The 22,243-nt window shown below is 32.8% G+C and overlaps 1 protein-coding gene across 2 annotated transcripts in view; it reads right to left on the reverse strand.

Moving 5' to 3' along the window:
- ADGRB3 (adhesion G protein-coupled receptor B3) overlaps window positions 1-22,243 on the reverse strand; it is a 693,186-nt gene that overhangs the window by 131,772 nt on the left and 539,171 nt on the right. For both annotated transcript variants that reach the window (XM_011361182.1, XM_011361183.1), the window contains 3 exons: window positions 16,332-16,458; window positions 14,663-14,766; window positions 10,630-10,732 (listed from right to left, as the gene is read on the reverse strand). In XM_011361182.1, coding sequence (XP_011359484.1) covers window positions 10,630-10,732; window positions 14,663-14,766; window positions 16,332-16,458 — 334 coding nt within the window. The remainder of the gene's footprint in view (window positions 1-10,629; window positions 10,733-14,662; window positions 14,767-16,331; window positions 16,459-22,243) is intronic.

Consider the following 22,243-nt stretch of genomic DNA (forward strand, 5'->3'; position numbering starts at 1 on the left):
CTCTCACACATCTGGACTGCACCTCATGAGAGACACTGAGCCAGAACTGCTCAGCTGGATTGCTCCCAAATTCCTGACTTAGAAACTGTGAGGATTATACATATTTATTTTTAAGCCACTAAGTTTGAGGGAATTTGTTATGCAACAATAGGTAATTAATACATTAGATTACCATTTCCATTTCTGTAAAGGGTGTTCTTCCTTAGGTATACAAGATTTACTTTGTAACTTTATTTTGGAAGTTAGAAAAATATGTAACAAATGTGTCTAAACAGCAAAATAGATGCTCTTATTTCTAACGAAAATAAACAAAAATAAGTATATGAGAAAAAACAGAAAAATGGAACTTATATTTTGTAAAAGTAATAGACATCATTCCTATTCATTATGAAAAATTGCTCTGAAATACAGATAGAATTTAATTAACAAGAATGTAAAATAGACACAGATAAGATTCATTCAAAATCCTTTCTCATTCTGTGTACATATATTGATGTATTATTTACAGACACACCTATACAGATATATGAAAACTATGTGAATTGTAGTTTAACACAGAACATACATAGTCCCTCCTCATGAATTAAAATTTATAAATTAAAAGTTATCATTATATTTCTACTGTTAAAACTAGTAATTTCTTCTTTACATTACAATTGTAACCTTAATCTTTGATTCAGTACGCCAGAAGCCTAGGATGACTATAAATATTTTAATTTACTCACTTTGAATTTCAGGCATCTTAAATTTCATAGTTAAGACCTAGATTCCACTCAATCATGCCTGCTTCTTTCTTTAAGGTTTAAGATTTAAAATTAACTGACTAGCATCACAAAAGAAGTGAAAAATAAAGTTTAATCTTCTAACATATTTATTTATTTTCCAGTAATAGGCATCAGTGTTTGCATTTTAGTCCTAATGTTTGCTATAGCAATGCTTATGATGTAATATACATAATAATCATCTGACTTTCAGGAGAGTGAGGATCAGAGGCTGAGAAGTAAAATAAAAGGACTCTATGAGTGAGTTTAGTGGGGAATTAGCTGGACTCTGCTATCCCTATTTTTTGTGTCAGATGTTACTTTTCTGCCCAAGACTGTGAGATGAGACTTTCTCTAACAGGTACATTTGTTGCTGTACTTTAAGAAACGTTCTACAAAAAAAGCCATCTTTGTTGTCTTATACACTGGGCATTTGTTAGCTGCTTTTAGCTTTTTCCCTTCATAAAATGTCCTGCTGGGTCAAGAGTGATTTGATTCATGTTTTAATTTTTTATATACTAACCAATAGTCACCATATGTGAAGAAATTCTGTGTTTAGTTCTTGCTCCAAATTAGGAATTCAAAGTGATTTTCCCTCCTTTTAATCTCTGCAGAAGCCTTTTCAGAAACTATGAAAGGTCTCCTGTTCCAGTTCTGCAGGCTACACAGACTAAACCTTGGGTAGACACTTCAGAACTGAAGGTCATTTTTACATAAACGCATCAGCCTAAAAATGGGCTGGCCTCACCTTACATTGTAGTTCTTCTATTTGTATGGACCCTAGACGCTTCTAGAAAACTCAGTGTTGCCCAGGGATGGCAAATAATGACCTCGTGTCAAATCCACTCATATCCATTTCTTTGTCTATAGCTGCTTTTGAGCTACAACAGCAGAGTTAAGTAGTTGTGACAAACTATATAGCCCACAAAGCCTAAAATATTTACCCAAAAAGCTTTCCAATCCCTGAATTAGGTTCTGAAGTATTTGTGAAAGGGGTTCTCTCCTATACTCTCACCCTATTCCATACTCACACTGAGACGAAATTTGCCTTGGTAAAATGATCTTTAGTGATAACCTACATTCAACTCTCTTCATTGCATATTTGCTCCCAGAGAGGTATAGTCTCAAAGTTAGTAAAATGGGCCACTAAAAACTCTATTATAATCTTATCTCAAGGGCCTTTTGTTTTTGTGAGACTATCTGTGATTTAAAATAATTTACTTTATGTGGTGCTTATTCAGCAGTTCAGTACTTTAAAGTGTATTCAGATTTCTCATAAACATTATCAGCTATAGTAATACAAACTTCTGACCAGTTCATGTTATATACTGAGAGGAGAGAAAGTAAAAAATCATACATAGGGAGAAATTTTTAACTTCTCTACTGGTTTGGTTCCTGGGGAGAAAAACAGTTAATCTTCCATCTTTCTGTAAGACTCCTTGAGAATTACTCATCCTTATCAAAGGAAAGTCTCAAAAGTATTCTGTAAGTCTTTAGTGTTTTCTTCGACTTCATGATTTTTTTTAACTCCTCTCATAAAACAGCAAAAAAATTGATATATGTTGCAATTATTCCAAATAGGACCCCTAAAATAGAAATGGCTGTACCCTTGTTATATTATCCCTTATTTAATAAAGCCATGGCTTTGTTCATTCATTCATTTTATTCATTCATTCAATATTTATTGATTTTATAGCACATATAAAATAAGTACTAATATTAGTGGTTTTAAAGCCTAGAAACAAGAGAAAAACATGACCCTTGAGACTCAGAGTACAGTGGGCAAGGTTGATCAGTAAATAAATAGTTATAGAATAATGTGACTGGTGAATAATGGAGATATATACCATGTGTTATGGAAGCAGAAAGTGGTGCTAAAGAACTTCACTAAAATGATTTGCATAAGCCAACTTTTAAAAGGTGGTAGGAGTTTATAAAGCAAAGTAGAAATAAGTAAAAAGGCACAATGTCAAGGGTGGCTCCAGTGGACTTGGGATACCCTGGCAAGCACAGAGACAGGGCTTACAACATGGAGCAGAAATGGGAGGCCATAAGCCCTCATGGAGGCTATATCATCCTGGAGAGAAGAGTATTTTTATAAGCCATCTACCCAGGAGTGTCCCTTTTATTTCCCACAAAGTCAACTTATGTACTAGAGACAGCTTGAATGTGAGTGATATTCAGAAAATGCAGTTAATCTCATGAGCTCTACAGACCCATTGTAGAGTTGCAAGCAGAAGAATGACATAATCAGGTGTTTACTTTTTCTTTAAATTTAAGATCTTTTGCACAGTAACAAAGGATGGGCTAACACAAACAAAGGCTAAATGTGCAGACCAAAGTTAGAAGGATATTGTGGTAGTCCAACTGAGAACTCGTGAAGGACAGGTCTAAAGGGGGAAGGAGTAGAGACTAGGAATTGGCCAAATCAGATTTCCTTTACATTGCTTAGAGGATACTTCTGTATAACTGCTTGAGGATAAATGAACAGAGGTAATCAAAGCAGACCTGATGCTCTCCAGAGAAACTACAACATAAGCCTGATAATTATGTTCTACTTCTTCCCTGTTTGGAAGTTTTGTCCAGCTTTGGAGTTTGACTTAACATACACTTAATGTCTCTCAAGGTAATTTGGCTCCTGATATCTCAACCATTTCAGTTAACTCATTATCAAATAATTCTATTTTCATTTTCTTGTTTGTTTCAAATCTATCATTCATATTGATCTTTTGTTCTATTTTGAAGTTGACTTTGATAATGTGATCTTTGGCTCCTACCACCCAAAACTGGAAATTTATAATCAGGGAACAAGAAGGTTAAAACGGGCAAAGTCTCTCCAATCTCACTGTCTCTCGTGAGCCCCATAACATCAGGACAAAATAATCCTTCATTGCTGGGAGCCTGGGGAAATCAAGAAACTAACAAACCATTCTGTTCCTTGGTTCAATAAAGGTTTTCAGGAATACAGAAGAACTCTGACAGAGTTAGTAAGATACCTCAAAATGGACTCAAATGAGTCAAACGTAAGCTTATTACATTTAAATCCTTTTACAAACATCATAGCAAGTCAATAAATTAGATTTTAATAAATCTAAATAGGAGGCTTTAGCTTCAGCCATTAGGATCATACACACATCTGAGATATAATAAACATGCATTTGGGACATTATTCGCAGGAAATGGCTTCTATGAGAGAAATTATAAATAAGCACATTTTGAAGGTTATAAACATTATTCTGCATGACTTACCAAGTAAAAAGATTCCCATTTTTTAGGTTTTGGAGCCTCTTTAACTAAAACCCAGGAACCACATCAGATCATCTTTAAAGTGTGCCATCAATCACTTACAGCTTAAAACAGGCTCCAGGAAAATTATCTTTATCAACATACTGGCTTCGATCTGTCTAAAGTTGGGGACCCTAATCCTTATAAAACTAACTATAGCTATTAGCTCCATAGGTATAAGCCCAAATGATTAATTTAAGTAAATGCATTTACCCGTTCATTCAATAAATATTATATACTTACTGTACTAAGACTGTGTGTTTGCAATAAATTTAACAATAAACATAACCTAGCCCTACCCTAAGAAGTTTACGGTCTGGTTGGAAACAGAGATAATATGAGATTATAAGTATGCACTGGGAATCACGGAGACCCAGAGCTGATGTACCTGAGTAGAGGAGAGAGGAGAGCCTCCTACAGGAGGAAAGGACTAAACAGAGTATCAGAGAATAAACATAAGCCAGATGAAGACATTTGGGAAATCAAGTGGGGTGGAGGAGAGTAAAAGTGCTCCAGGCTGAAGGATAGCAAGGAACAAGCCACAGAATGATGTTGATGAACTATAAGCAGTTTGGTGCTGCTGGTTTGATAAACATAAGTCAGTGAAACAGAATGAGAATGGAGAGGTCAGCACAAGTCATGTTCAAGGCTTTCCAAGTTTTATAAGCTACAGAACTCTTTCTCAATAAAATTTATTCCTAGAGCCCCAACATATTACTGCAAGAAAATCAATGAATAGAAACCTTGATAGATAAATAAAACATTATTCATTGCTTATGACTGAGCTCAGTTTGAAAATCACTTCTGTAGGAGGTGAGGCAACAATGCATGTTTGCACAGGGAAGTGGAGTGGTCAGATATGAATTTTAGCTCCATCACTAGGGCTACAAGATAGAGAATGGATTTAATGATGCTGGAAGCAATACACTAGTGAAGATGATTATCAGTATCTGATAAAGGCAAAAAGATGGATTTGAGAAACGTGATGGTACAACTGGCACAAGTGGGTGATTTATTAGACTTACTACATGAGGGAGAAGGATACATGAAGGATAATGCTCAGAATTCCGGCTTATGTAACTGGATTTGAGACTATAGAGAATATATTCAATTTATATAGAACATGTTTATGGGGCAGGGACAAGAACAGTGAATTTAGTGGTAAGCAGAAAATTTGGACATGAGGAAATCTGAAGCTCAGAAAAGAATTATAGAATTGGATGTACATCTGAGGGCTATTGTTATCATCGTTGTCATAATCACAGCTGTTTAAGGAGTGCTAACCAAGTGCTTCATACTTGCTATCTCAGGTCACCTTGACAATAACATTGTAAGAGAGATACTAAGAAGCAGCTAAGGTCTAGAGAGGCTGTGTACCATGCTCAAGATCATAAAACTAGGAAGTAGCAGACATCGGGTGTTTGGGTCTGTCTTAAAATGCCTGCTCTTAACCATCACCACCTGAGAGATGGAGATCTACAGGAAAGCACGAAGACCACTGAATTTCAAAAGGAGGGACATACTGTGTCATAGGGTATCAAAAGAAACAGAATGGGTAACTGAAAACACATTCAATATTCCTTCTCAGAACTTGAACACATATACATTCAGAGGCTAGGCATGTAAGTAATGGGTGAAAAATCTGGGTCTCTGACAAAAGAAAGTCACAGGGGAAATAGGTAAATTAGAGAGTGAGTTACTTGATTTGAAGTATTCAAACACAAGATTTTATTTTTAAAAAACACAGTTCTGACAACACAAAAACATCTTCCATTAGAATGATCATAGGCTTCTAGATTGGCCCACATTTACTAATTATCTCATACAAACTACAGAATAAAAACATAACAACACTTTATAAAGGATGAATAAGCACCAAATGAAATAAAAGATTTTAGAGTATGTGACTTTTAAAAAGTGCTCTATGCAGGAAATTTTTGTGTTTGTTGCAAGACTGAGTTAAAAGACACAGCCCATTATGTAATTCGATTGTCCATACATAAAGAACCATGAGATGAATTCCTCCTAAATAGTGCAAAGGAAATGTTTCCCCATCCAAAATAATTTGGGAAGCTTCACTTGACGGTCAGTGAAGACTTTTGCTAGGTCTTTTAAGACTAAAGTTCATGTCTAATTTTGTCCCCATATTTGAGTATTATTTTTAAAAATGTTTAACTTTTAAGATGTATTTTTAAGATGTCTTGATTTATTTTATAACACTTGGGTATTCTCATTATGATACTATATAATGCTAGTTAATTTAACCTTTAATTCCAGGAGCTGTTCAAGAATGCACAGAACAGAGTGGTAAGCTGGCATTATATCTGAAAGAGCCATACTCCAGAGGTGGCAACTGCAAGTCCTTTTGGTCTAGGTAAATCTATTTACAATGAACACTTCACTCATTATCAAGCTGAATATAACAAGCTGGTATTTACTGATGAACTAGTGTTTGGTTAATCATTATGGTGAATGTATTAATGGGTTCCCTTTGGTAAAAATAAAGGCATTGTGGCTATGTAAATTAGCTAATATACTTAAACACTTCTTTCTCCTGAATGGACTGCATGGAAGATTCCATTGAGACCTATATCCTGTACCACTTAGAGATGAAGCCCACAATTTTATCCCCAATCATTCTGTGTTCAGACATTAGAGTACAAGGATTTCCGATTGATTGATGCTGACTCAAGGGCACAGAAGCCTGCTTCTAGATTGTTACTATGTCTGCCTCAAGTATAGTCAAAGTATCTAAAACAAGAAAAATCTAGAATTTCATTGTGCTTACAGAACAGGTTTTATTCCTTATTTGCTGTGTTTAGTTAATAAATATCTGACTGTATAATAAAATCTGATCTTGACTTGCTTTCATTATAACCTGCTAGTGAGGCTATCCAGTATTTTGAACTTTTTGGGTGTTTGACATTATCTAATAAAAACAAACAAACAAAGGAAATCGAACAAACCAAAAAACAAGAGTTTTGTCAAATTTGGCTTCCATCAGTTTAAAAGAATGCAATGAAATCTTTAATATAATAAATCATCATGAAGTCTTTTAGAAAAAGTAGATATGTATTTTTGTGGTTAAGGAAATTATTCTCTGACTATATCTGCTTCCAAAATAACCTTTGCTTCTGCAAAACAGTACTACCCAGCTCAAGGAAAACATTCACACTTTAAGGTACAAAAGAAATTCTTTACAAATAAACAATATTTGAGTGATACATGAAAATCCTGGTTGAAACCACAAATGCACAAAAAGATCAAAGTGTATGACACTTTATAAGGAAGCGTGAAATATAATAGTGAGTTATAATTAAATTTTCTAACTGTATTTTAAGAGATATAAGAAATTGCATTTGATTTTTTACTTCACTGCCACAATTAAATCTACAGTTTAAAAATTTGAAAACATCATATTTTTAACAATAGATTATTTCAGCTTGTTTCTATCTCAACTCAAAAGAAAGCAGAGATACTGAGTATTGAGATAATCGAGTCAATTATATTTCAACAAGCAATTCAGAGAAAGATCCCAGTATGATACTTCAAAACTATTCTGGACATCAGTATCAAATACTACTTTTCACACAAACTAGCCATGATAATCCTCAGAGGCAGTACCAAATAACTTGTTCAACAAGAAGCTCTCTCCGATGTTTCTATTTTTCCTAGTAGGGAACACTAAAGCACCAATCGAAACTTACCGGGGAAGTCAAATACAGGAATATGATCAATTATAAAATGCTCAGAGCAGCAATGGGGTCCTAACAACCTAGATAAAATACTGTAGCCACAAGTCAATATTTTACATTTTTAAAACACTTTTCTGGAGTTTATACAGAAAAATACAGATGATATGTTTTTACTTTCTCTCTCTCTCTCTCTCTCTTTTTTTTTTTTTTTTTTAGAATTCATTAATCCCAAATATAGTAAAGCAGGTACAGGCTTTCAGATATTGCTGTTTCACATATAAAATGAAGTGGGGTCAATTTAACTCAATTCAGCACATATACCATAATACATGATTATTCACCTTGGAAACTTGATATTGTTGAGAATTACTAAGAATAAAATCCTACCATTTTACATTTTTTCCTCCTAGTCACTGTATAGTGACTTGTCCTAGGCTTGCAAGATCATCTACTCAAAGCTAGTAAAGCAAAATTAACATAGTATAAGAGAAAAACAGTAAGTCCTCATTTTCTTCATCACCACTACCACCTGCTCCTTCCCACATTCATCAATAACTGTAGCAGCAAAAATTAGCATAGTCTATCTGGAACAGAATCATTGTGGCCCTCAAACCAGGTAGAATCTATTCTCCAGTTGATTACCTGGAGAGAACTCTAATGACACTAAACGATTTTTTATTTAACTAAGCCCATACTAGCCATTCTTTATAATTAGAAATGACAAGTAAAACAAAACTTGTCTTTTCTTGCCTTTGATGTGCCTAATATTTGCAAACATTGAAAAGACATTTCCATAAAAAACAGGAACATTAATTAGAAACCTAGGAAAGCCAAAATGGGTAAGAAGAATGTAATTTCTTGGCGCTATTTTAGTTTCTGAATATAATCATCATTTAGACCTACGCAATATGATATTCACTGGTTGCAGGTAGCCATTGAGCTCTTGAAATGAAATCAGTCTGAACTGAATGTATTGTGAAGTAAAAAAAAAATAAACCCAGATTATTAAGGTTTAATAAAAAATATTGTAAAATATTGTATTAACATTTAAAAATAGTAATCATATGTTAAAATGGTCATCTTTTGCATATATTGAGTTAAACGTAATATATAGTAAATCCTCATTTAACATCATCGATAGGCTCTGTGACTTTAAGCAAAACAACATTATCAGGAAACCAATTTACTACAGGCTAATTGATATAAATAAGAGTTAAGTTCCTATGGCATCCAAGATTTAATATTTTTTATTAAATATTGTTATAAAGAAACAACATTGAATGGAACGATGTTATTTGAGGATCTGCTGTATTATTAAAATTAATTTCACCTGTTTCTATTTATTTTGTTCATGTGGTTACTAAAATATTATAATTACTTATGTGGCTTGCATTTGTACTTTGCATTATATTTCTATTGGGCAACAAACAATGCAATATGTAGCAAACCTTATGGAAAATTCTACTATTTCCCCATTTAGCTCAGAATTTGTAAAAACTTTGCCACATAGCATGATACAGTTTTAAAAGCCTATTACCTGCCGAAGATCATGAAGCTTTCCATATTCTAAATAAGGGGCATAACTCAGGAGTGTTTTATTTTCCTCATGCATTTCTCTTTTAAAATTTATGTTAAATGGTTGTAAAAGACTTTAATGCTTCATATTTTCTCACCTTTTAAGAAGACACAGGAAAGAAATGGGGGAAAAAAAAAACTATACATTCGAATTCTATGAAAGCATTTTTTTACTTCCACAGGGACTTCCTTGGGTTGCTACTGTATTTGTATATTTGTATTGACCTCCCCACCCCTCATGCCCCCTTGGGTCCTTTCTCTTGGCCCAGGGCATTATGGTTCAAGAAGAAATCTACAGAATCACCTAAGCAGCTTTCTAGGTCCTACCCAGATCCAAAATCAGATTCTTTGGGTGGGAATCAGCAGTCTTATGAGGGTAGGATAGCAAAATAAACAGACTATCCATAATCCTTGACATTGATACATGTCCTACAAATATCTAATATATCAAAAGAACCTACTGAAAGTACATTTGATTTTTTAAAAATGACAGCAATGGGGAAAAATGTTCAATTATTGGCTTCAGTATTTGAAAATTTTAAAAAGCCAAAAATGATCAATATGTGTTATTAAAACAGTGTTTACCAGAATTCCTTTGAGGTAGGGATAAGTTAATTTAAGACAGTTATTACAGGTTTCTTGGGATGTATTTCAAAGTAGTTTAGTGAAGAGAATTGACAGTCATTTCTGAAACAAACATTGTCACTCAACTCAAGTCAATTCATATAAACTGGATCTATACGTTCATATTCTGCTAAAAGTGACTATGCAGTTAAAGAATTGCAGTGTTGGTTAAATATTGAAATTCTTTTGCTTAAGTAAAACGTACTGAAAGGCATAAAATCTAGAGTCACTTTCACCTAATACTTTTTTTGATTATTGGCTGTATATAATTTTGGGGTAGATTATCAAGATCTATGTTACACTTGTAAGCAATTTACAGATAACTTTTAGGAAGTGGTATGTGAATAAATTAGACCAAAACACAGTCAATCCTATTATAGTTAGGATAATGAATCAAAATTTGTGCTTTTGATGTTACAAGGCTTTGAACCCATATAGCTTTGATATAATGTTTAATAAACACATATTTTTACTATTATAAACAGCCTCTCAATCCCAAGGAAATTAAGCCAAGGGAATGTATATCTGTTCTGGAATAAGCAATACTTTTATACAGAAATTAATAATTTTGTTTTTAAAATAGTTCTGTCAGGATTCTCCATTTCATCTAGAATGTTTAGATTATTAATAACCAACTTTATGTCAAACCATAAACACACAGAGAGAATCAAAATAATTACCAGTCATACCTTATTATGTGTCTGAGTTTGTCCAACCAATATGAGGATGTTGGATGAGATGATAGATAGGCAGAAGTTAATTAGAATTATGGACCTCTCAGAGCGTATGTACCTAGTCAAAGAGAGAAAGAGTATCCAACTTTAAAATTCAACAGAAAGATGAAGAATTCTATATTATATAAATTGGTGGAATTCATCCAGAAAAAGAAACAATAAAATACAGCCTTTACAAGAGGAAAAAAGCATGAAAAATAGTTTTTTAAGAAATATAGATTATTCTTAGAGACCCAATTTTTCAGTGGCATGGCGCGTCTTAGAGTTTTTTAGATTCTTTTTTTTTCCTTTAGACATCAGTGGGGACAACATAGCATTTTTGACAAAGCCTAAGTTGCACACCTGTTATCAGTATAATTTTACTGGAAATATGAAATTTCTTAGAAATATATTAATTAGTATAATTACCTTTACATATACATGTATATAATATGTTAAGTATTATCACAGAAATCAATCAACAGAAACTCTGAGAACCAAAAAGAAAAATCATCGATTCTAAAGTATCCCTTGTTTTTTAAAAGGATGCCATTACTTTCATGAAACCATGAACACTTTTATCCACCATTTCATCCACTCAAGTATTTTTATGTAGTCAGGCTGCTACCTTTAGATTTTATTTTATTTTATTTTTTGAATAATTGTTCCCCCCAAAAGAAAAAAAACTAAATGATTCTTTATCTCTAAAAACTAATCCAATCCACAAATAATAATTCATCATTAGGCTAGAAAATGACATGGCATCTGCCATATTTATCCACTATGAAAAAGTGTTTATAACAGCTATTGTATAATTTTTAAGTGCATCAAGAATGTAAGCCATGGAGAAAACTGCTCAGAATCAAATGTTCTACCAGCTGTTTATCTTGAAAGGGTAACAGCTATTTTGCTTTACTGTACCTTGTAGTAAATCACTGAGGGACAGTAACAAAAAGACATACTTGTACTTGCTGTGTGTTTGAAACTGTTCAGTCTGTATTAGAACACGGAATCACTTTCCGCAGCAGGTGTAAGCTTTCCTGTGCAGTGTTAGATGTGGGTACCAGAGACCTAGAGGCACATTTTGGGAAGTAAAATCTATGGAAGTTCTTTCTTTTGCTTTGTCTTTGAGGATTGTTTAGGCAAAAGCCCCACATTTCATCAAATATTTCAGAATATAAAACAAAACAAAAACAGGAGTAACAAAAAGATACAAAAAGCCATTTTTTTTATTATTAAAGAAATTGCCTTTTTTCACAGAACAAACCTAAATAGGATTAACTAGGTTGATTCTCAATACAAAATGACTTCAAGAGTTAACTTAACCTTGTTCTTGCATCATCACTATCTAAAAATATAATAAACCACTTACTGGGATGCTGAAAACATCATCATATATATATATGTGTATATATATATGTATGTATATATATGTATACGCATATATATATGTATACATATATATGCGTATATATATGTATATATATAGAGAGAGAGAGAGAGAGAAAGAGAGAGAGTGTGTGTGTGTGTGTGTGTGTGTGTGTGTGAGAGATGTAACATAAAAAGTTTAAAGGCTGCACATTGACCCTTTATATGATGTTAATGGCTTCCATGACAGCTCAAGCACACAGATGACATTATTAAAAGGGTTTCAGTGATATCATTTGCCCTGTAAATAGGAAAATCATGGTAATAAGAGACCCAGACTGACCACCCTGAAAAGTCTTTAGGTGTTTCCATTTTCATTAATAGTGAGTCACATCATTGCCTTAAAAATTGCTATAAAATGTCTCAACTTTCAACACTTTTTATAAATGTTTGATGTTTGAAACAAAATTTGTGAATATACCATTTCAATACATGAATTAAAAGGAAATTCCCAGCTACTTTTTGATATAATAATTCTACAGAACATATTTGTAGATGGAGAAACTGTAACTTAGTATATTAATTTTTTGATGAACATTTCTAATGACTACATGGAACACCAACAATTTTCAAGATCAAGAGTATATTTTATATAAAATAATTCTGACGTTCATACATTTAAAAAATCACGTTAGTTACAAATCATTAGAAAATGAAAAAAATTCAACTTGTGCTACCATAATGGTACAAGGCAAATTTAATGTTTACAAAATGCATTGAACTCGTCGTGCTATTAGATTCACTTAATAATTTATGAGTCTTAAATTCTGTCAAACTATTAATATTACTTCAATTATTCTACTTGTATACAATGAGTTAACTACTAACAATCTAAATTTATGTTGTTTCTAGGTACTCTTCTATACTTCTCAGTTCCATTTCAAGTTTTAATAGATCCTTTCAAGTGTCTTAGTAATTCTTAAGAAACTATTGTAATAGATGATGTTTCTGGATTTACTGGATTAAAGAAAATTTTATTATGGACTAATCGAGTACTTCTTTGACAAATTATATATATATATATAATTTATATTGGCAGTGTTTGTGCTAGTGTTAGCTATATGTATTGAGGTGTAAAGAGAAGGTAGAACTGGTGCCTGAACTCTAAATAATGGGGAATAGAAACTTAGTTCTAAAAGTTTCAGCGAATACGGGTTATGATGCTACTATGATTACCTGGTATCCTGGCCCTTAAACACTGCCTCATTTTCTGAGAAGTGGCATTCAGGCAACTGTGGGAAAGAAAGTTGCCCTTGTCCATCTTGTTCTTGCATTATCAGAATAATGCCTGTTTGACTGTGCCCTGAACCCTGGATTCTATTGTCTATGATGCAATGCCTAGACCATGTATTTCCTTTATTTCATGAGATTGTCTCATCTTGTCAGTGTTTCACTACCAGATAATTCCTTCATAGGAAGAACCTCTATTATGTAGTGTCAATGGACCAAGAATGTGTACATATTTTATTTTTATATAGAGCATGAAAATTTTCATATATTAGATGATTTAATACTCTGGACAATTAATTCTTGTCCTTAAAAGAGTAAAAAATATAATAGTAAACAATGATTTTTTTAAAAAAATGATGTTAAATAAAATGACCTTTCCTTATTAAATTATAATTATTTTTGCAATAGAATTTTTTTTATCTTAAGTAAAAGATAAGTAAAATCCTAGACTGGCTATTTTTGAAATTTTAACATTGCAATTTTTCAGGAAGTAATACAGTACTGTCTATTTACTAATACCGTAACTTTTAAAACATTTTAAATAATTGAAATAAAGAAATATTTAATATTTAAAAACTTAAAAACTCCATTTGGAAGTTTGGCCATTTGCTTATGTACCAGTTATCAATATATGAGTAGACATAATAAACTTCACAGGTCTAATAATATTAATAGAATAAAAAAAATCTTTAAAACATACTAAATTTTCATATCAAGCAGATACAATTTTAAATATTGTACAAATTTTTTCAATCATTTACCCTTGTTTATGTATTTTTATGATTTCTTTTTATCAATTTGTTAAAATCTGATTTGTTCAAAACATTCAACCAAAAATCTTTTTAGAGCATTGTGGTATTATATTAGTGCATTAATATTATAGAAAATTTTACTTATTGTCTGGAACATACTGAAAGCATATGTTTAAAACTTAAAAATTTAGGACCATATTTCTATAACAGAGTAATTAATTTAACTGTACCAATTAAACTCTCAAGCTCAATAGCAATTGGGATAAATAGAAACTACATATAGATTGAACCTGGGATATAAGAGTACCATGCTTGCGGGTAAGCAACTTGTTGATGGTACCATCATTTGAACTGGAAAGAAAAGTGTGCATGTTTTATTTATTTTCTCATAGGCAAATAGAGAAAAAAAAGAGGTAAACACTTTATTATTATTATTGAGCTCATTTATTATAGCTCAATGACAGCAATTATAACTGTTCTAAAAATATTTCTTCCAGTTAATGAAGAAAAAAAGGAGACAAAATAATGGTTATTCTATTTCCTGATTTAACTCTTAGAAACAGAGTATTACATTTCAAGTATATTAACTGATTACATACCTCCACAATGCTGCATAAACAACTGCTAGGGTGATCAAGGCCAAGCAAGAAAGCCCACTGCCTACTATTAGGGTAACTGAAGGTGTACCAGAGGATTCCATGACCTGTAAAATAAACAAGAAACAAAAAAGAATTTTTAAATACATTAAAATAACTTCTAAACTCAGTAAAAATATCCTAACACTCAAAAATAGCCAAGATAGTTGTTATAGTTACCAGATAATTACCCAGTAACCACTCTGTTCACATATTCTCAACCTCTAAAATGACTAATTCTAGCTCCCCCTTCTCCCCTACTGTGAATAAAGGCCTTAGAGTTTTAAATACTTAATTATGACATATTCCCACTATGGCTTTCTAAAATAAATAACTAAAACTACCAATTGGTCAACAGCCACATGTTAAATTTTCTCTAGCTAAAATTTAAGCCAGTATTCATTTTTCTTCAACTAAGTACATTTCAATTATTTCACAATATGTTTTTTGGTAAAATTTACTTTGATCTTCTCATTTACAACTCATTATATGACCTGAATCTGGTACCTAAATATTAAAAATTTTTCAAACTTTCTGACTTTTGACAACTTTTTTCTAAGTCAACTGTTCTCTCATTTCATTTCACTTGCTTGGTCTCTAAGGACACAGAAGACAATCAAATTTCAAGACCTTAGAATATCTTTTGTGATTTTTTTTTTTGCTATGAATAAAATATGCAGAGATAATTTTCACAATGCCAATATCAGCCCCTAAATACATGACCTTGAAAAATAAGCCTTATATCTTTTAAAACATTACAATTATAAGCAGTAACAATATGAGAGGTTTCTTAGACACTAACATGATACTAACTAATCTGTTCTTTTTCATATTTTTAACATATAAAGTTTGAAGAAATGCACTTTAAGATCAAGTGTGTTCCAAACCTTAGATATGCACTTTAAATTATATTAGGTAGCTTTTTTTTGTCATCAAAATAAGTAAGAGAGTGATGCATATTTAGGCCAAATTTAGACAGAAAGTCACAGTAATCTTAATTATTTTTCAGTATTTCAGTTTTTAAAATAATTTTTAACATATTTGAGGAGGATATTATTTTTTCTTTTAGACCATCTACTTCAGAAAATAGTTTTACAAATCTATATACTTTTAAGGAATGATTTTACAGTTTTTGACAGTCCATGCTTTCATGAAAACTTTATTTGACTTAAAAAAAATTAAATATCCGAGGGCACCCCCCAAAACCTATACTGAAAATATCCAATGCAGATATATGCAATGTGTTTGGCTGTAGTGTCTGGGGTCTTCATTCTACTACAAACAGTATCTTCACAAATTCCCCAGAACAGCTTTTCGGTTATAAAATAAAGGTTAAGTTGACAATTATTTTTATTTAAAAGTTTGTAGCATATTAGTAATATGATTGGAGTATATCCTCAAAACTATCATGCAGAAATTTCAAGTTAGAAGACATGAAATTGAGTAGAATTTACTTATAGCACACCAACGACGATTCATTTCACCAAGCTACTGTAGCTAAGGAGGAGACGAACCCAATTTTGCCACCCTGCAACATTTTCCATTTCCCCATTAAAATGCAGTTCCCTGGAGAAACACTAGCCACAATATCCCTGCCTTTGCATTAAAGCCGTGTTTTCCCTTTGTTACTTACTATTTCTCTAGGTTGCTGAGCCAAAATGGCGAAGGTAGAGAGACGATCACATAAGCATTTCGTATGGGATGCATCGGTAAGCACAGTTTTACATCCCTGGGTGGACCACGTTCCCAAAGAATCGTTCCTGCAAAGCGGGGGAGATCGGGATAAATACTCCTGTCAAATCCGTAAAGAAGAAAATGCAGTTTAATTAAGAGAATCGTCTACTGTAATTCCCGTACAGGAAAAAAAAAATCTACTTGTAGAACAGGACGTAATTTAGATGCATCTCCAGTAATGCAAAGCGAGAGTGTTTGGAAAAAGCAAGCAGGCAGTGGTGCGGCGTGCAGAGAACTGTCCAGCGCCGGGGGTGCTGAAACCGGGACTAGCTCTGTCCAGCCCTCTGAGAAGAGCAGCAGCGGCAGCGGCAGCGGCAGCACGAGGAGCCGCCAAAGCGTTGGCAGGCACTTCCTATGCTCATCGGATCGTTTCAAACACTCAGAGTGTAAAGAGGCTTTTCATATTTCATATCAGCTCTGATTCCTGTCCCGTATTTTTGGATCGTGAATGCTTGCTTTTAAAATGCGAATTTCTCTGAAAAGCCTGCCTAAAAGGTTATGCAGCTTGGGTAGGGTGATAGGATCTTCTCCGCTGCTGGTTAGGGATTTTTCCTCCCTTTAGAATTAGCTGCTGTGAAAATTTCACCCTGGAAACGGGAAACAGCAGCAGTGGCATCAGCTGGTTCCGATTCTCACTGTCTATGCCTAGTAGCCTAGTATCCAGGGAAGGGGTGGGTTTCAGACATAAGCTTTCCACTCCATACTTCACTCAGCCCAACACACCTTCGAAGCCCTTGACATTTCTTCCCCTGCCCTTCTTTGCCCTGGGGTAGAAGCATTAAGCTAACTCCAAGTAGCTAGAACGTTTAGAGGAATAACCCCACCCCCAAAGTCTGAAAGGAAAGGGGAAAGAGGGCCTGTTTCAATTTTCTCTTTGGTGTAGCCATTCAAAATTCTAAAGCATATGGTTTATTTTCCACCCCAGCAGAACAATAAAAATGGTATCAACCTACGCCTTCTTAGGGGGAAGAAGGTTGGGGGGACAACCTTTCCACCTCCAGCTGAACTAATACTCTACAGGAAGAGACAGAAAAGAAAAAAAAATGCTATCTAGTTTAACCAATCAACTTTATTATCATTACACGTGTTATATACTGATTGCACCAATTGTCACCTCCCCTCCACCAGGCATGGAAACTCGCCAACTAGCAAACCTGTGTGTTTAATTTCAAACCAAGTTACTATCTGTTAAAATTACTCTAAAACTCAAAGAGGATAACACATGGTTTGATGTTAATTTTTATATGGTACTTTTGATTTCACCTACTTCACCTCTGAATGCCTAAAGCTATTTGATTAAATTTGCATGCAGTCTATTTCTAAGAGATTTCAACGAAGGGCTTCTCTGTGATAGTTGGATTTCCAAGTTGAGCTACAGAATATAATTTATACAATCTCTTTTTGGTGTCTAGAAGCAATATCTTTTAATATTCGTCATCTGATATCATTATTATTCACAGCTCAAAATACTCTTAATAACAACTTCTTTTTAGAAGGAATACACTGTATTTAGAAAGAGCTACATAAAAATTACACCGAAGTTTACCCAAATACTTCTAAGTATTAGCCAATTAAAAATTTGGTGTCTTCTTTCTCTGATGTCATGTAATGATGTCAGATTAAAAAATGTATATTTATCAATTATACTTTCAATCACCTGCAGCCGTATTAAATTCTGATTCCACCTAACCATGGCAGCACTTCAATTTATTTCATTAGCTGTCTCTTCTTGTGACAAAGTTAAGGCCAAATGAAGAACATTTATCTTAACTGATTAAAGTTTAAAGAAGATAGACTTAAGACAATTTGACATGTTTTAAAACACAACATCTGCATTATTCACCCTGGATGACAGCTTTAGTTTAATGCAGTATCTGTGCTTTCAAGATGGAGTCCAGTATTTAAACTTTCACATTATGTGGTTATGTCCAGTAAGCCAATTCAAAGTCTTAACAAGGAAAAAACTTTACTTTAAATAAGATCTCATATAAAAAAAAGTTATATATTTATATCTACACAATGATGGTTTATTTACTCAAGGAAATGTTAGCATTACTAAACTGTGGCTGTCAGATATAAAGTCCATGTTTAATATAATGTTGTTAGACTCTGAAGATCATGTAAATTTTACATGACATCCTTAGAAAAGTAGGTCAATTTAATTTGTACAATGATTGCATTGCTGACCTGGCCCAGATCGAGGCAAAATTGAGACAATAATGACACTGGTCTCCATGTCTTTCATTCCCCGCAGCATGAAATGCTTCTAATCACACTCACCCCCTTCTCATGTATACCTTTTCTTGAGGCTACATAACCTCTTTTCTTAACTTTCTTTGGAATTATTATCCCTTTGTTGACTTAATGATTAAACAAATGGATAATAATATAAATGAGTGCAGCGTGATATGTTCTTTCCAGTTTAAAATAAAAAACAAAACACAAAATAATGCATCAGATAATGCATCTGATAGGAGAACACCAGAATTTGTAAAAGAATAGAAGATCTTAAAAGATGAGGGGGTAACTGCCAATTCTACATTTGGTCACCCTCAAGAGCAGAGTAATAAGATGCCATTCTGATTAGTATTAAGAGTAATGTGGTGCCATTCTGACACTAAATTTAATATTGCTTCATAAAACCTCTTGGCATTTTAAAACTATGTAAAATTCATATAAATCGGTTTTTAAATCACTAGCATACATGTCACTATTATTACAAAACCAATAGTAAGTGTCATTTGTATTTTCAAACATTTCATAGCTTATTCCTACTGTACAAAATTCTTTGAAAGCAAGGTACACGTGTCTGATTGATTTCAGGGAGACCTTATAAAGCAAACTGATATGTTGTAGAGTTAATGTGAAGCAAAACAGCTCCCCCAGTTCTCCACATAACAAGATTTTTAAACATGTGGGCTATTTCAGCAGTCACATTATTCATCTAGTGTCATAATTTTGCATGCTATGATTAATGGTATATCTGTGAATTACTTAGTTATTAAATTTAGGTTATCGTCAATAGGGCAAACGAATACAATGAAATATGTGTGAGCATTAAAGATAATAAGAATAACCAACTGACGATGTCAGAAGTGAACACAGAATGATGATACAGACGTACACATTACACTAAAAATCATATATTTCTTGTTCATGGCATCCTTTCTGAGCATTACATTTTTTTTCAAATAGTTTTCAAAAACAACTAGGCCTGCAAAAATTCCATACAACTAGAACATTCTTTGTTGGTTACACCTACATTTACCCATGTTAGCTGTTAGCTGTCATCTGTACTTCTTTTCCTTTTGCCTGGCTAAAAGAAGATTATGTCTGTCCCAAGTATTCAAAAGTACACATGCACAGGCACAGAATTGTGTGAAAATATAAGACACGAAATCTATTACTTCCCAAGTTAATATATTTTAAAGGCCTTTTCCCCAATTTCCCAAGAATCTACAGTTTCTTTTTGGGTCTGAGTATATTGTTGGGTTCTTGCTTTTATGGGAGCTTAAGTAATATAGTATGTGGAATTATTCTCTAGTATTCAAGATTAAAGAAAAAAATATCTATTTACACCAATGAAAAGTTTTTTAGTGAAAAACTAGTAACAAAATATTATAGTGACACATTTCAAAACTGTTTCAAGAAATCAAACTTCTATCTTTTGAAATACCAATACCATTATATATTCTACTTGAATCAGTCTTTTATAAAACTGTCTATTCTGCTTCATAATAAATCAATGTGTAAAGTATTTATTATGAATAAGTTATACACTTCAGGTTTATTATCTCTTAGGATATTAATGATCCATTTATTCAAAATCTAAATAGCTACAATATCGATTTAAAAAAGAATTACAACTTCTTAGTACACTGTCTTTACAATGCAGGCATACTGAAAGAGTTTTCCAATTACAACATTGTTAATTTCTAAGAATTAATTAAATCTATGCTATTTTAAATGTATATGTTACATTATGAACAATGTATACAAATGAATAACGTATAGAGATGGCTTCTGTTGCAAATTATTCTCATAATACAGAACATTTTAGAGTACAGATGAGAAGATGTTCTCAATTTTGAGTAGAAATAGTCTTTGTAATTTCTATTTTTCAGGACATAGCGAATACTAAAAACATTAGTATCTCTAGCAATTATTATTACTATGTCAAAACACAGTGAATCATTAAGTTAGAAAGTTTTGCTAGAAGTAACCTTAGTGATCATCTAGACCATTGGTTTTCAACACTTGCTGTACATTAAAGTTACCTGGAAATCTTTAAAAATTAAACCCTGAGGTGAGGCCTGGCCATTGTTACTTTTATTACCACTACTTTTAACGCTCCTCAAATGACTGTAGTATGCAGCTATGGTTGAGAACCACAGGTCTATCTCAACCACTTAGTTTTATAGATAAGGAAAATAAAGTGTGGTAAATTCAGAAAAGCTATTTTAAGTCACAGAGAAGCAAAGCTGGCCTTTTCATTTCCAGAAAAGAATTTTTTTAATGCTAAAGTTTAATTGTCATGTTTTCAAACAGAATGAAATGAATATGTCCTATGGAGTTATAAGATCTGAAATGTCATGCCTTTTTACACTTGCAAACATTGTGGCATCAGTGTCACACTTTTAACAAATTATGAGTTAACAATAGATAAAATTAACTAAAGATAGTCAGACTCTATGCTTCACATTCTATTTTTTAAAATGATATATCCTATGACATATTAAATAAAAATATTGATTTTATACCAATTTTTCATGACATAAAGCATCTTCCATCTCTTTAGTGATATCGCTTACTGTTTCAGGTGATACAAAAGTTTAAATTCCAAATTCTGAAAACATAAGAATGGGAAAAATTTGTAAGTTCCTTTTTCCTTCTAAAAGTGATATGCTCTGCATTTTGATTCAATGGAAGATTGTGATTCAAAGTTATTTTTATATTAATTATCATAATGTCTTTATATAGTATCATATACTAGTGTGTTTATATACATATGTGTGTATACATATTATAGTATTATATGCTAGTGTGTGTGCATATATATGTGTGTACACACACACACACACACACACACACACACACACACACACATATATATATATTTCTATAAAAAGAGTAACACCTACACAAGCATATATACTTCACTCTACTCACTGGGATGAAATTTAGAAGCAGATACTTTGCTACCACCAGAAAGTACATTTACTGTCCACTATGCTAGGCCTGGAATTAGTCATGGCTCTACCACATCATAACACCAGATTTCCAATTTGTTACCTAGAAATAAAGTAGTTCCAGGAATACTCTACACTTAGATCTTCCCCAGACTCCTCTGTGCCTATTAATACTTTCCATCCAACAGCTGATAAATCCACCTTTCTTCATTTATAAAATTAACACTCTCCACACCACAGTAGAATATAAGTCCTTTTGTGACTATATCTTGTTTGACTTTGAATTTCTGACATACTGCTTTGTACTTAGTAGAGACTTAAAATGATAACGGTCAATTAATTTAATAATTATTTACATTTCAAGGGATGGCTTTTAATACTGCTGGATATAGGTTGTCTTAGCCCTAATTCTTTTGCTATCTTTGAGCAAATAACAGATATTCAATCTGAAGAGTACCAATGGACCTTAACAGGCTCATCTACTAGCTTTTGGTCTTCAAACATTGTGTGATGATGAACTCTGAAAGACTCAGCATTCCTGTAGTGATTATGCTCAATCCAGAAGCAAGGCTTGAGTCTGCACTAACAAGTCAATAAGTATTTACTGACTGCTTTTCAAATG

Source organism: Pteropus vampyrus, unplaced genomic scaffold (genome assembly GCF_000151845.1).
Source record: "Pteropus vampyrus isolate Shadow unplaced genomic scaffold, Pvam_2.0 Scaffold64, whole genome shotgun sequence".
Taxonomy (NCBI): domain Eukaryota; kingdom Metazoa; phylum Chordata; class Mammalia; order Chiroptera; family Pteropodidae; genus Pteropus; species Pteropus vampyrus.